This window comes from Manis pentadactyla, chromosome 18, assembly GCF_030020395.1.
Source record: "Manis pentadactyla isolate mManPen7 chromosome 18, mManPen7.hap1, whole genome shotgun sequence".
Classification (NCBI taxonomy): Eukaryota; Metazoa; Chordata; class Mammalia; order Pholidota; family Manidae; genus Manis; species Manis pentadactyla.
This window is the reverse complement of record NC_080036.1, coordinates 16862246-16878648: the sequence shown is the minus strand read 5'-3', so window position 1 is coordinate 16878648 and position 16403 is coordinate 16862246. Positions and strand designations below refer to the sequence as shown.

General features: G+C 42.7%; 1 protein-coding gene across 6 annotated transcripts in view; it reads right to left on the bottom strand.

The window, feature by feature from the left end:
- Positions 1–16403, bottom strand: part of ADAMTS17 (ADAM metallopeptidase with thrombospondin type 1 motif 17) — a 317548-nt gene that overhangs the window by 88307 nt on the left and 212838 nt on the right. For 4 of the 6 annotated variants that reach the window (XM_057494727.1, XM_036878662.2, XM_036878663.2 and 1 more), the window contains exons 15-16: positions 12897–13017; positions 9018–9086 (exon numbers count right to left, since the gene is read on the bottom strand). In XM_057494727.1, coding sequence (XP_057350710.1) covers positions 9018–9086; positions 12897–13017 — 190 coding nt within the window. The remainder of the gene's footprint in view (positions 1–9017; positions 9087–12896; positions 13018–16403) is intronic. The other 2 variants (XM_036878664.2, XM_036878665.2) reach the window with 1 other exon arrangement.

Genomic DNA, 16403 nt, shown 5'->3' with positions numbered 1-16403 from the left:
AAACTGTACATGATAATTCAAACTAAACATACACCCATTTTTTTTTTACATGAAAAGGGTATTGTACATGGTTTTAAAAGATGAGGGACAACTTTGGAGTTTTGCTAGGCAATAGGTGTTCAAGGCACAAAATTCAAATATAAAAGGATGTAGTAGAAAGTATGTTGACCTTATAAGATGATATCCGGTAGTTAGGTACCTTTCTAACACTGTTATTATTTATAGTAATTTGTGTATTTCAGCTGGGTTTCTATGTTGATAACTGAAACATCTGTCCAAATGGCAGTTGTATTTTTTCCTTTGAATCTTTATGCCTTTAGTTTCTTCTCCTTTGACCATTCTGGTTGGAACTTACAAAACCACATGGTATGTAACCTGAGACAGTGGCATCCTTGTCTTAGGGAGAATCTCCAAAGCTTTTCCACTGAAAATTATGTCTGCTGTGAGAACATGATACCTATCATTTATCAGGTAAAAGGGATTCCCTTTTATCCTAGTTCGTTAAGAGCTTTTGTTCTGAAGAGGTGTTGAACTCAATCAAGAGCTTTCCTGCATCTACGGAGATGATCACTGTGTTTCTCCCAGATAACACAAAGGCTTCAGAGCAGTTCAACTGTGAATCACACTCCTCATGACTAACACAGTGTGTGGGTCAGATTCTTAGCTTTGTCTTTCCTGTGCCAAACTACTTTAGTTCATTGTTATTTCTTTTTTATTCTGATGTTTTCCGGTAAACCTCTAATTATATTTACATTCCTGTTATGTGACTTAACAGCTGTAAGTGAAACATTTTAATCCCTGGATATTAAAAGCTGAAGAAATCAGCATAATTATACCATACTCCACTCTGTCACATCCCATTCAACTTTTATCGTATTATCCCTACATTGTATTGGTTTATAATATTCATCTTTTGCTAATTTTACTAATTCTTGTAGTTGCTTTAGTCTTAGTCCTAAAAAAACCACGTTCCTTTTATGCAGTTCCTTCAATAAATTCTTGCTTGCTGTAAGTTTGTTCTCTTTGAGATGGGCTTGTGGGAATTATATTTTCTGAAAGATGATATAGTAAAAAAAATTATTGTTCATTGCCTTATACTTGAGTGCCAGTTTGGCTGGTATAAAATTTGGGGGTCACATTTTCTTTCTCTGGGACCGTTGCATGAGCTGCTCCATTAAATGTTAGTGTGGAGAAGCCTATTGGATGTTTTCCCCTTTTACAGAGAATTTGGAAAGGATGCTCAGAGGATTCTTCCCTTTAAAATCTAATAACTATTAGGCTATTCGTAGTTAAATTTTTTCCTGGGACACAGGGTATATTAAAATCATACTCAAATCTATAGTCTTCTGATGTACTTGGCTTTCCTGTTCAGGGGCACTGAACTATTTCTTTGATCTCCTTTTCTCCCACCGTGCTCATTTAATCTCTAATCCTTTTGGATTCTTGGCTCATTTCCATTTTGCTTCATTCATTTTCCTCAGTCTTGCTCTTCATGCTTCTCCTGTTCTCAGCAATGTCACTTCCCTCTGCTTCTGTGTGGACTTGGTTTCCATAATGGATTCGTTTTCTTCCTATACATCTTTCCTCAGCTCTGCTAAGTCATGTTTCATTTCCCTCTGTTGCTTCATTGTACCCTCCTAGAGGTCTTACATCTTTTTTTATGTCACTTTACTTTCTTTCTTTTTTTCTTTCTTTATTTTTATTAAGGTATCAGTGATATACATTCTTTTGGTTTCACATGGAAAACATTGTGGTTACTACATTCACTCATATTATCTAGTCCCCCCCCACATACCCCATTGCAGTCACTGCCCATCAGTGTAGTAAGATGCCACAGAGTCACTACTTGTCTTCTCTGTGCTACACGGTCTTCCTTGTGACCCCCATACACATCATGTGTGCCAATCATAATGCCTTGAGCTCTTATAGCTGAACTATGAGTTCTTGTTTTATTGAGGCTATTATTTAATGAGTTTTTGGAATTTATGGCAATAATGTTTGGTATTAATTTTCATCTTCTCCTTGGTAATATTTTGCTAGTATTTTTAAAAAATCAGTCACTTGTTCTCCTTGTCCCATGTGTCCTTTTCCTATTACACTATACTTATATAGATCCTACGCTAATTTTCTTTCTAAATTTATTACGAATTTTTAGGTGACACAAGTTCCAATTGTGTGAGCTGCTTGCAGCAGATTTGTGTGGTAGAGAGGGACAGGACATTGTTGTGGGCTAACAGAACTTTTCCTTGATAGTAAAATTTGTTAGGACCAAGGTTTATGTGTATCAGTGAGTTAATTTTTATTTTTGTTAAAAATTTATGTATTTTAAAGGTACATCAGTATACATGTATATTTTCTCATTCTAAGTCTTTTAATAATACACATAAATCTCAGTTTCCCTTAATTTCACTTCCTTCCCCTGTGGGAACTGTCACCAACAGTTTTGTTTTTTATTCATTCAGATATTATTTATATATGTATCCACATGATACTTTCATATTTATATTTGTCTATATTCTGTATAAGTGTTAGAAGTAAATTATAACTAACTATTGTATTATACTACCTTTTAAAAAAAATATATAGTATGTCTTGGAGATTTAGCCACATGAGTAAGTATAGCTTTATTTCATTTTTCATTTAAATTAATATATAGTTATGTAACTATTCCCCTACTGATGAACACTTAAATTGTTTCAAATTGTTCACTATTAGAAACAGTGCTATATCACATATAAATATGCACACAAAATCTTTCAACAAAATACTAGCATCCTAAGAGAGCAACATATGAACAGGATTATACACCATGATTAAATATGATTTATCCCAGAAATTCAAGGTTGGTTTAACATATAAAAGCCAATTAACGTAACCTACTATATAAAGGACAAAATCACTTGGTTATTTCAATAGATGCACAAAAAGCACTTGACAAAATTTAGTACCCTTTCATGATAAAAACACTCAAACTAGGAATAAAAGGGAACTTCCTCAACTTGATAAAGATCATTTACAAAGAACCCACAGCTAACATCAGACTTAATGCTTTCTTCCAAAGTCAGGAAAAAGAGAGGATGTCTACTCTTGCTACTTTCATTCAACATTGTCCTGGGAGTTCTATGTCAATCAACCACAAAGAAGATTTTTAAAGGCACCCAGATTGGAAAGGGAGAAGTAAAATTATTTCTATGTCCAGATGTCACGATCTTATATAGAAAAAAATCCTAAAGAATTCACAAAAATCTATTGGAATAGATTTGGCAAGGTTGCAGGATCAATATACAAAAATCAACTGCATTCCTATACATTAGGGATGAACAATTTAAATGAAATTAAGGAACAAATTCAAGTTAAGTAGCATCAAAGAGAATAAAATATGTAGGAATAAATTTAACAGAAGATGTGCAAAGTTTCTACACCAAGGAGTACAAAATATTGTTGAAAGATATTAAAAAGGACCTAAATAAATTGAAAGACATGCTCACGGATCCGAAGAGTTAATATTGTTAAGGTGGAAATACTTCGCAAATTGGTTTGCAGATTCCACACAATCCCTATCAAAATCCAAGCATTTTTTTTTTTTTTGCCAAAAATTACAAGTTGATTCTAAAATTCATATGGAAATACAAGGGACCCAGAATAGCCGAGATAATCTTTAAAAAGGACAAAGTTGGAGAACTGATAATTCCTGATTTCAAAGTTTTCCAACCAGCTGTGTAAGCAACACAATGTGGTACTAGTGCTAGCATAAAGAAAGACATTTTATCAATGGAATATAATTGAGAGTCTAGATATAAATGTCTTATTGATTTAAAAAAATATAGGTGTAAAGAACATTCAGTGGGAAATGAATAGTATTTTCAACAGTGAGACATTTGGATATCTACATACAAATGAATGAAGGTGGACTCCTATCTCAGACCATACAAAAAACCTAACCTAAAATGGACCACAGATAAACCTAAACCTAAAAGCTAAGACTGTAAAACTCATGGAAGAAAACATAGGGGTAGATCTTTTTGACTATGGATTTTGCAATGCTTTCTTAGATATGCACAAGCAACAAAAAGAAAAAAAGAGGATTATATCAAAATTTAGGACTTTTTGCTTCAAAAGACACCACCAAGAAAGTGAAGAGGCAAACTAATACACTGGAAGAAAATGTTTGCAAATCATTTTGATAAAATAAATGTATCCAGAATATATAAATAATGCTTACAACTCAATAATAAAATGACAAATAATCCAAATTAAAAATAGGCAAAGGATTTTAATAGACATTTCTCCAAAGAAGATATATGAATAGCCAATGAGCATGGAAAGATGCCCAACATTGTTAATCACTGGAGAAATGCAAACCAAGACCACAGTAAGATATCACTTCACACCCACTAGGATGCCTCTAACAATGACAGATAATATGAAGTGCAGGTGAGGATGTGGAGAAACTGGAACCCTCATTCATTGCTAGTAAGAATATAAAATGAGTACAGGCACTTTGGAGAAGGGTTATGTCCTGCCAATTCCACTCCTTGGCATATACCCAAGAAGAATGAAAACATATGTCCATGTTGTACACAAAACATATACAAATGTTTCTAACAGCATCGTCATATCCAAAAAATGTGGAAACAACTCAAATATTCATCAACTGATAAACATATTTTAAAAATCCAGTATTTCCACACAATGGAATATTATTCAGCAGTAAAAAGAATGAAGCAGTGATACATGCTACAATGGATGAACCTTGAAAATATTATGCCAAGTTAAAGGAGCCAGTCACAAAGGATAAGGTATTATATGATATCATTTGTATGAAATGTTCAGAACAGACAAATAGACACAGAAAGTAGCTGCCTAGGGCAGAGGAGGGAGATAGGGAGTGACTGCTAATACTCACGGGGTTTGTTTTGGATGATTGTGATGAAGGTTGCACCACTCTTTGCATGTACTAAATACCCACTGAATTGCACACTGTAAATGGGTGTATTTTATGATGTGTATGAATTACATCTCTACAAAGATACTAAAAAAAATACTGCAATGAACCACTTTGCACATGTCTTCTTGTGCATATATACAAGGTCTTAACTGGTCAGCTGTAGGAAACATCTGACCCAGATGCTGGGTCAAACATGCATGCAGTTTCAATGTTAAATACACAGCTAAGTTGCCTTCCATGATAGCTTAACTAAAGAGATAAGTCAACCAATGCCATATGAGAATAAATGTTCATTCGCAGACTTCTAAATACTCGAAATTATCAATCCTTTTAATATTTGCTAATCCAGTAAGTGAAAAAAATGTACATCGTAGATTTAATTTGCATTTTCTTCATTAGGAGTATGGCTGTGCATCTTTTCCCATATTATGCTTACTGGCCATTTGCAATTTCCTCCCCAGTTAACTGCCCTATTTGTAAGCATTGCCCATTTTTCTACTGGGTCTTGTTTCTGTTTCATCGATAAGCAGGAGTTTCTAAGATGCATTTTCATATCAATTATAACATATTTAATGTAGTTTGGACTCCCACTTTTTACTTATTAGACTTGTTGCAAATATTTTTTTCTGTGATATGCCCTTTCTTGGTTTTTGGTGCCTTCTGTCACATGGTTTTACATTGACAGTCGTACTTTTAATTCTTGAGACCTTTTTGTTTCCTGATTGTTTCTTCTCAGGGCACTCTGTACTTGTTTTATAGATAAAATCACACCTCAAATCTTTCTAAGAATAGTAAGTAGAGATTTTGGACTTCTGTTATTTGAGTTATCTTTTTAATCCCATGGGTCATTTTTCCAGGTTACCTTGGTCTTTCACAGATGTGCTGCAGACTCATTCGAGAAGGCTGCCACAGACGGGTTGTCTCTATATACATGCAAGTTTTGCTGATGGTCCAGACTGGCTTTCGGCTGTGGGAGCAGGGAACAAAACACTGGAATACCAAGAAGTTTGCCAGAGGTGGTGTGTCATGGTGCTGGCCACCAAGTATTCCTAGGTCTCTCTCTGGAATCCTGGGTAGGAATACATCTCCCTACCCTCGTAAAATGTGTGACCACATGGCTTATTTTGACCCTTGAAGTATGAGTGCAAGTGATGTGATTGTAGGAGCTTAAGAACTTCAGGGCCTCATTTGTTGTGTCCCCTTCTTCCTGCCAATGTGAGTGTGACAGTGTGTGAACAATAAAATCTCTGTGTATAGGCCCACGAGTGGCCACAATATGCAGAGCCTCCTGCTAACCCATGCTGGATATGCAGCAAGAAATAAACGTTTGTGCTAAGCCACTGAGATCTGGGGGTCTTCCATTTGTGTTCTGTTTGCTTGTTTATTGCAGCACAACCAAATCTATTTATTCTGATTCCTACATACATAAACATTCAACTGAGATGTCCTTGTTCTCCTCAGACCTTTTAATAAGTTCCTTTTCACTCATTTTAAGGTGATTTTGGGAAGATAAGCAAGTAAGCACTGTGTTCACCCAGCCGTCATGGACAGAAAGTTGAGTGTGTCTTTCAGTCTTGATAGCAAATGCTTTTGGTGTTGTTATTACAGATCCAGCCTCAGAGGTTTACCAACACATGTTCTCCTTGACGCCTGGGGAGAGACTCCATGGATGTACACACAGTCCAGTTAGAGGGTAGCAAGCGTCTGCTTCCTGTGCTTCGCAGGCAGGACAGGGTGACTTTAACTAATTGGGGTGTGGTCCTCCAATAAAATCCCTTCCAACCACTATGACTGGGGAACATCAACCCTGAGTGGACTGAGCAGCCTGCACACAGCTCCTGCACTGCCCAGTCCTTACAGGGTGAAGCAAGGTTTTTCGATGATAAAGTTTTTATTCTAGGAATGCTTCTCTACTTAAACAGTAGGGCCATAAAAAACCCATCTTTTAGGATTACATCTCTGGATTTTGTACAGAAATTTCTCTTGGAGAAACTCATTTCTTCTCGGGGAGTTTGAAGAGTTATTCCAGGCATACAAGATAGTATCGTGTCAAAAATGGAGACAAAATTATTCAGGGTCAATGTAATGAAAACCTTTTTGTTTTTTGGAGGAACCTCCATTTAAATCACAAAACTGACCTGGAAATGAGATCTGCCTAGGGAGCTGAATTATTTACTGACAGAGGCTGCTGTCGCATGGAAACTATTTTGTGACCAACAAACGCTGGTGTTAGCATCACCAAACTGCAGAATCTGAGGCAAATAGATGCATCCGCCGAGGTCCAGATTAGCTGATTTTCCACAATCCACAGCAAGGCATTATTTGCAACCAATGCATGGTCACCATGCCTATTCTATTTTTAAGTTAAACTCTGGCACAAGAGGCAACACTGAAAAGGCACTTATTTCTTCTCCTTTCTCATGTGCCCACAGGGGCAGAGGTTGATAAGCAGTGAAAAGCGTAGGGTAGATGCACAGCTCAGGTGAGGCTCCTCCCAGGTGACCTCTGAGTCAGAACGGGGCAGGAGGCATTGCCACAGGTGGGCCCTGCGAACCTTTCTAAGATAAGCTCCTCTGCTCATGAAATGGAACCAATGAAAAGGAAAAATCCCTGAAATGAAAGGCATGTCGTCTGTCCGTAAACCAAGGAATCCACCTCTAACTCACTGTCCTTTTTTACAGTGACCGCTATTCTGACCCGGAGCTCAAAGCCCATCCCAAGGTTGGTGTGAAGAGTAACCAGCAAGGGAAAGAGTCCCATCACCACAGCCCAAAGCACCTGGCCGTCCCTCATACCAGACATCTCCCTACACAGATGCCAGGCGCCATCATGTTGACTAGGCATGAAATATAATTAAAGGGAGGATTTACTCTAAGAAGTCACAGGATAGTCACATTTTAGGTAAAGTAGCAACTTTATCTTTGGATTTCCCATTCTAGTCTCTGCCATCAAGCAAGAGAAATCCAGTTAGAGGGATGTGATTTGGTTTCATGAGGAAGCCATGGATAAAATTCAATGCCTGTGCCATTGTTCTAGGAAAACATGCCATTTTTGCAGTAAGGACAAGCAGTTAGAAGGAACTCCAAAGTGATGTTAACCTTAAACTTTCCTCAAATCTTCTGAACAGTATATCACCAGGCTATGAGTGTCTTTCCCTGCAAAACAATTTCTATTTTAATTTCCAAGTAGACTCGCCCTCAGATGATTTGGTCTCATTTTTTCCTTGTGTTTTCTGCAGCATTTACTTTCTTCAGAAGAAAACCTTTGAACTGGTAAGATGCTGTGATGGAATATAGGTAACACCCTGGCTATGTGGACATCTTTACAAGGTTGTAGCAAGCGTATTTAAAAAAAATCAAATTCTTTTTCCTCTTTTTTTTTTTTTGGTTATTACAAAACGCTTGGAGAGGCTTGTGGGTAAGTTTACAGTTTTCTCATTTTACAAGTTGTTTATGAGAATATTACAATCTTTGTTTATCCCTAAAGGCTGTTCTGGGTCAAATTAAAAAGAAGTCATTGTTTGGGAAGGCCATAAGGCTAGATGAATATTCTGGTTCAGTTCTTAGAATCTGAGGTCCGTGCAGGTGGGACAAAGCAAAGCCATGACCTTTATCTCCAGCAGAAAGACCAGGAGGGTATCACCAAATGCCCTCTGCCCTTTGGGAAACCTCCTATGGAGTACTATGGAAACTTCCCTATGGAGGCAAGTGGCATCTGTGGCTAAATTCTCTGGCACCTCTTAGCATTTTAAGCCAAGAGCCAACATGGCTGAGGAGAGTGAAGACGTAGCCTGGCACACTAAACATGTTTCTGCCTGGCCTCCAATCCCATGACTCTTTATCTTTTACAGCTTTAAAATTGGTTTGATTCTGTAGTTCTTCTTTTCGGAAATTGGTCTTAAACATCAATGATACATAAGTGATAAATGGCCTTAGCGTTTACCCATGGCTTCATGCATGACTCACTCCCACCGGCTCTGCTCAGAAAACGTTCAGGTGTGGAAGCGAGGCAAGAACCGCACGCCAGGCACGTCACCGCTAATGCAGCACATAATATCCACACATCTTACATGAGAAACACTTGGGGACAGCCTTCGCCATCACACATGTGGATACCTTGGTACAGAGATTATTCTTGGCTGAGAAAAAGAAATACATTGTAATTGGTTGGTATGCACATTTCAGAAACAGAGGCTGTAGATCTTAGACCTTAATCACAGTGGAGAGAAGAGTCAGTATGTGTCATTATCACACACTGGTGAATTTCCCCATGGAACTTCCATACCCCACACCTAGAGACTGTAGCACGGAAGCTCTAAAGGTAATTTACTGAATAAAGATGTGACATGTGCATCTGTCCACATCCCAAAGGGATAGATCATACTACCCTCCCTTTTAAGAACTGATCGCTTGAGAAGGTTCTGAGAACAAAGTGCAAAGGGATGCAGAGCCCATGGGGCACCACAGTTGGTTCCTCATGGGGACTTCAACACAGATGTGTCCTGGATGTCCAATGCACCAGTCACCTTTCTAGTGCTGAGGAGCAGCATGGAATAAAGATAATAACATTAAAATGACAATTTAATGAATGAAGTGAAAAACATCATAGCAAGAACTTTCAAATTACTGATTAAAAAAAAAATCACTCTTTGAACCAAAGGCTTGAACATTTCGCAGTTCATCCATTAGAAAAGTAACATGATAGCCAATTCAAGTCGATTCCTTCCATAGTTGAGTTTCCGAGGACCTCATGTATTCAAAGGTGGGGGGCAACAGGGAAATAAACAAGCTGCACTCGGTCTGCCATATCCCCACTCGCACTGGGGCCTCTAGAGGATGAGAGAGGACGTCTTGCGACGCGTGGGCCCTGTCCCTCTGTGGGTCTGCCCTGCCTTTGCAGCTCAAGAACTTAGCTAAGTGGACCCAGAAGAGTTCAGACAAGGGTCAGGACTTCATGTAATTGGGCAAAAATCCTGCATTTGATTCCTTTTTATCTTTCTGTTATGGTATTTCCCTTTGATAGTCACCCTTAAGGGTGATAAGATATTCCTCCTTTCCCTGTCTCTGGAGCTGGGCAGAGATGAAAGTTACCTTCCTATCTAAACTGACAGGATTAATGAATTCGTCCAGCTGCACTTGGAGTCACCTGGGGGCTTTACACCATTTCTAGATCGGGTTTTTCCTTCAGACTGTAATGTCCTTCCCCCACCTCCACTGTAAGTTAATTTCTACTTGTTCTGTAGGGCTTGGAGGACACCCTCATCTGCCTGCAGGCCTGGGCGAGGTGCCCTGCCAGAATTTGGGGACCCACAGCCCCTCCACTGAGTTGCTTCTTTCTCACACATGGACTCAAGCTGTTTGCCTGGGAGTCCTTTCCTTTGACTGTGACCAACTTGGTGACAGTTAACTTTTATTTCTTTATACCTCATGCATAAACTGTAGTAGTGCTGGGTAAATGTTTACTGGGTGAATGGACTCTGGGTGAGCATTTGCCAGTATCTCTGTACATGTGCATTCCAGAATGTCAGACCATGATTCCAGGTTTGTATTTGATGAAATTATACCAATTCATTCATGTGGGAGTGAACATTCCATTCTCAATAAACAGAATCCACATCGATATGCACTATGCTCATTGACCCCAATTGTGAGGATTTAAAGCAAAGGGGTGACACCTGGCAACAGCTCAAAAGGACAGAACTTTTACAGGTAGGCGGAGCTCACATGTGCTTATGTTTCTCTGGAGGTTTGCTAAGGCTGTGTGTCCCAGAAGCTGGAAGGAAACCAGGGTGGGGACAGCTACACCCAGGAGGCTTCCACCTGCTGTCTGTGCTCCCATGGGGGTCTGGCTGCTGTGGCCCCGGAGGCCTGCCCTCCCGAGGAGGAAGGCTGCACATTCACACACCCTTCCTCCTGTGCACAAAGGGGGCCAGGCATGGGGGTGATGAGAAAGGGAACAGCAGAAGAAAAGGACATTCCTGTGACCCGAGGAATGAGTCTGCTCATGCCAAGATGAAGGGCCAACGACCCTGGGAGAAGAGAGAACACATTTGCCCTGACCTGGGTTCTCTTGGAAGAGAGCTGCTATGTTGCAAATGGTGGAGATTTTCCATGTGGGGTGGTGGAACCTTCCTTAGTGTTCTACAGAACTGCCCAGGGGACAGGAGTGGGTACGGCTGTACTCCACCTGCTTTCCACGGGATGGAGCAATTGCAGTCCGCTCTTTACTGGAAATCAGCACAACATTCCACTGAAATAAAGGATTCTACTGTGTCCTTTTGCTGTTGTTTTTAAATATCTATAGTAAACACTTGCCAACTGCTGAGGTTTTGTTCTTAATTGCCCTTCTAGGCACAGTATGCAAGGTCAAAGTCTCATGGCAAACTGGGGTCCGAACAGAGCAAGTGGCATCTGACATGTTAAAACAAAGAGAAAATACCAAACACTCCAGAGCGGTGTTGTCCAAATGAACTTTACGCAGTGATGGAAATGCTCTCTTGCTGTGCTAACATAGCAGCTGCTAGCCCCCCGTGGTTACAGAGCACTTGAAGTAAAGCTAGTGGGGCTGGGGGCTGAATTTTTAAATACGTCTGATTTTAATTAGCTATAAGCAAACTTTGAATAGACCTAAATGCTCTGTGGCTATTATACGGGACGGTGCAGCTTCGGCGGGCATGTTCCCTGAGACTGACTCACTCCGGCCTCACCCTCTTCAGGTGATCTCAGGAGCCATGCAGCAGGCACAGATGCTCACACAAACTTCTGTTCTGCAGACTGGACATCTGTTTTTAAAATCCAGAAACCAGCCCTTAATGAGACTTGCATGTAACTTTTAGATATAATTTTTAAAATTTGATTTTGGACATGCACTTGCCTCTGGTTTTGCTTCCTCAAGATCCTGCAAAAAGTTTAGGGAGGAGGTTGCCCTTTCCACAAGGTGTCTAGGAGGAACATTTCCCTAGACTAGGTCTTCTAGACAAAAGGGGAAACATACACAGATCTCTCTGCCTTACCCCAAGGCCTGTTCTGTGGGGCAGGGAGGATTAACTGTGATTCTGTTCTCTTGTTGGGTGGACTGAACTGCACAGCTGTCCAAAGCCATTGTAGAATAGATGTTTTCCATTATACTGCAACCAGGTATCTTGGTGATGTTGCTCTTGGTAGCACTGGGGGAGGGGACACTCATGGAGGCTTTGAGAAAAGCTCACCCTCTAGTTGACTTGCCTGCTCCTGTCCTCCTCCTCCAGTACCAACCTAGATACTTCCCTGGACATCCCAAGCTGGTGTCCCCCAGGACAGGACGTGGGAAACCACCTCCCACCTCTGGGCAAAGCAGCCTTCAGCTGTGAAGATGGTTCAAGCAGGAAGATTAAGAAGGCCCACCAGCTAAACTGTGGCTGGCCTCTCTGAGCCCAGTGTGGGGGAGGCCTGCACTGGGTACAGGGGACTCCATTACTCTGCAGTCCCAGTCGGCAGAGGCATCTAACTTGCTGGAACACCTGGTTTCATGCCCATTTCAGGGATGTGCATGAACACCATCCTGCTTTGACAGAAAACTCTGAAACAGTCATAGCGTCTTCCATCTGCAGGTGAGGATGATATGGCAAAGGCATCTGTGTGTGCTGGGCTGACATAAATATAAGGGTAGCTGGTGGCGCAGGGCAGTTCCAAGTGACTCCTGGACCTCAGGACTGCACCACTGAGTGACCTGGCCAAACTATTCACTCCCAGGAACCTGAGCGCATCATTCTGGCTAAAGTGTTTGTCTTTGCCTTTCAGAAATCATAAAACTGAAGTGCTAGGTCACCTGTATATTATCAACTAGCCCTTAAATATGAAATGCAGGGAAGGCATGCAATCACTGGCTTTTGGGCAAAGGAAAAAATACTCACTATGTGGAGGTTGTCCTGTAGCTGCAGCAACCCCGTGTTCTGTAGCCTTTCACTTACCTGTCCCCCGGGAGTGACTGAAGTCACCCTTCACCACGCGGCAGGTCTTGCCGTCCCCACTGCAGACCCCACACCGGTCCTCCTTGGCCGCAGACCCGATGATGCCATCACAGCCGATTTTCTAAAGAACCAGAGTGCTGGGTTATTTTTGTGTTTAAGACTCATGGGGCTTTTCAAAGAGGGTACCCTGCAGGGCTGACTCCTCCAATAGGCTCAGCAGGCATGGTGCCTGGGGTCCACCATACTTTCAGAGGCCCAGGAAAATACTGTAATTTAAAATCAGAAGAGAAAAAGTGAACAGAATCAGCCTGTGTTATATTTGTCTTTATATGCGCACAGTCATCAAATATCATTTTTAGCACCTGTTAGGGAGGAGGGGGCCTCTGAAGGAGAGCCCAGGGAAGTCACACGGAGGCCTGAAGCCTGGCCCTCCTAGAACGGCCTGGAGCAGAGGCCATGGGCATGGAGCGAGGCTGCCTTGCACACATCTCTTGGTGAGGCCACAATTTCACGTGAGCTATGTTCCCCTGGGGCTGTGGGCACCTGTTTCTTGGTTGGCACAGCCTACAGTCTCAGAAGACAGCAGAAACCACACTGGCTTTTCTGCCAAGGTCAGGAAGCCTGCTCACTCAGGCATGGTTGGGAATGAGCCCCCATTTTCAGTTAGGGAGACCTAGCCCAAGAAGAACCCCTCTTTCAGAACTTTTCAACAAGGTGTGTCCTGAGGGTAGAGGAGGATGACCAGGTCCTGGGTGGCTGTGGGCAGCACTGCCCCTCAGTTCATGAAAAATGGGGAAAGGTTGTGAACTCCTGTTTCTTGAAAATAATGCATGAGAATTTAATATGCTGCAAAATAACATATCTCAGTTTATGTTTTGATAAACACTGGGTGTGTGATTGTTTACTAGTCACATTGTTTGAAATGCCCCTGCACCTTTTTCCCCCTAAGTGAATACTTCCAGAACAAGAACTGGTTTTCCCTACTGCCCTCTACCTGCACTGGGATTGGTGCTTTGGGCTGTAATGGATGCTACGGCCTGGTAACCCAGGCCGAGGTGCTTTTGCTCTTTCCTGTGTTGTCCGGATGGGTGCCAGCAAGCTAGACACGCTCCGTATATCCAACTCTGACAAGGGCAGGGTGCAGAGCAGAGCCTGCTGGGCAGCAGACTTCCTGGAGGCCAATGCTCAGCTCCAGGGCCCACCAGCTGAACCAGAATCCTCTGCTTCACAGGGGAGTGGTTCCCCAGCATGAGTGTGTATCTGCCTCACCAGGAGGGCTGTCAAAGCACAGACGGCTGGGTCCCATCCCCAGAGTCTCTGATCCAGCAGGTCTGGGTGGGCCTGAGAATATGCATTTCTAACAGGTTCCCAGGAGACACTGATGCTGCTGGCTGGGAGCACAGACACCCATCGCACTGCGGCACACTTTGTGAACAGTGAGAGTTTCAACAGTCCCGAAGTCTCGCCCTTGGGTCCTTTCGTCCCCTTGGGAAAAGTCAATGGGAAATGATTGTGTCCAAACATGATAGCGTAACTGAGAATATTTCAGTAAAGACTTGAAGATATGCTCAATGCTGACTGGACTGAGTCCAAAAATGACCATTATGACAACAAAGGGCAGCCTTTGGAAGAATGAAGCTCAAATGTGTACAAAGTTATTATAAAAACAGGTAAAGGGCAAGACAGAGGGCTTTAGCAGCCAGAGGTCAGGAAAGGAGTGGATGGAGAAAAAGCAGGCTGTGGGTAAAACTGCAATATTTCCAGAATCTCTCGCCTGGAAGTGCATCTCCATATCAACAGGTGTTTCCAAGGGGTGGAGAGAAGTAGTCCATCTCCAGATACCAATAAGTAATTATAAGGGCGAGCCAGGGCATATCTGGGCCAGAGAGGTTGGTTGGGGTCCCTTCTTCTGCAGCCAGGGCCCAAGAGACACGGGAGAACAGAAGTGGACAATTGCCTATAAGCAATAAATGGGTTTCTCCCACTTTATTTCTCCCTTTGATTGATTTTGGTTTCAAAGGTATTTTGCCCCAGGATTTTCCCCTGGAGTTATATGGACTTAAAAGAGCTAGGAGACATAGGGGGGCCCCAACCAGCAGTGATTTAGGACCTCCAAAGTTTGAGATGCAAAGTTTGGACTTAATTTCCTTTGTTCAGGGATGAATCAGTGTCAGCTGGGAGCCCAGCAAGGCCCTGGTGTTGGTGGGGCTTCCAAGTGCACTGCTAGTCTAGGCCACGCGAGCTTGGCCTGTGAGGACCTAGCCATGGCCTCTTCCCCAGGAATCCAGGATATTTGCAAGCAAGGCCAGTGGGACCTATCTCATCAGCATCTGTTTCTCTCAGGAGGCTCAATGTAGTACCAAAAGAGCATGGGCTTAGACCTGGGGTGACCCTTTCTAGAACGTGAGCCACCTGCTTTCTTTTCTGGCTGGGCTATTGGTCTTGAGAGCTAGTTAGTCTACAAGATGTGTGCCCCTTTCCAACAGTTCTTGCTCTGTGGGCTGTGCTCTCCCTAAAGGAAGCAAATTCCCCTGGTTTGACCTATGAAGGTCAATTTCCAGGGTAGACAGAGGCTCTCCCAGGCCCAGGGGCACAAGCAAGATCACCCTGGGGTGGAATCCCCTGGAGGGCTGGGCAGGTCACCCAGTGCTGGGGTGGGGCCGAAGGATTGGGTTTCCAAGGAGTTCCCAGGTGAGGCTGTGGACCCAGGGCATGTGGGAGGACAGTAGGTTGGGCTTGGAGTTGAGAGAGAGGCCTTCATGGAGACAGCTACTGCTCTCAGATCATGGGCTCTCCATGTCCAGAGGGTACCTGCAAAAGGCCCCCTGGGAGGGGCCATGCATGGAGCTCCCACTGGGGAGGTGACCCCTGTGGCCTCCATCCTGGACCCTGAGCTGAAGCAGATCTGGGCTGAGGGGTGCTGTACAGCTGTGGGAGCCCACAGAGCAGCAAGAAAGCAGTGGCTGGCTTCCCTACACTCTCAGGGAGCAGAGCTCCTTACAGTGGTGCTCAGGCCAAGGTCATGATCCCCAGGAAGCTCCAGCATGACAGAAGGTCTAGTTATAAAACCCAATACACCTCCAGCTGACGGCCTTGCATATCTCCTGGGCGTGGTATTTAAGGGCTGCTCAGCGCAGGGTGGCTATACTTTTACACCTGTCCACCTATGTATGAAATAGAGACCCAGACCTGGAGTCCGCCACAACCTTACCGACAGCACCCACATTATTATATGTGTTACATTGTCAAAGGTAGTTACCGAGAGGAACTGCTCTCCTCTTTCGCTACCCGGCCTTTTGTTCTAATTTTAAAAATAGGTTCCTTTCACTAAAACTTCGCATCTAAGTAACCGAGAAACTGATGTGGTTTCAAACAGTAGCTAACGGGCCCCTGGATTAGGACTGAATTACCCCGGCAGGTGGGCAGTGAACTTCTCTTCCGTGAGTGTATCTCAAGGTTGTAGCTGCCATGCACCACGTCCTGAGGATAATGACAATGCTGGATATG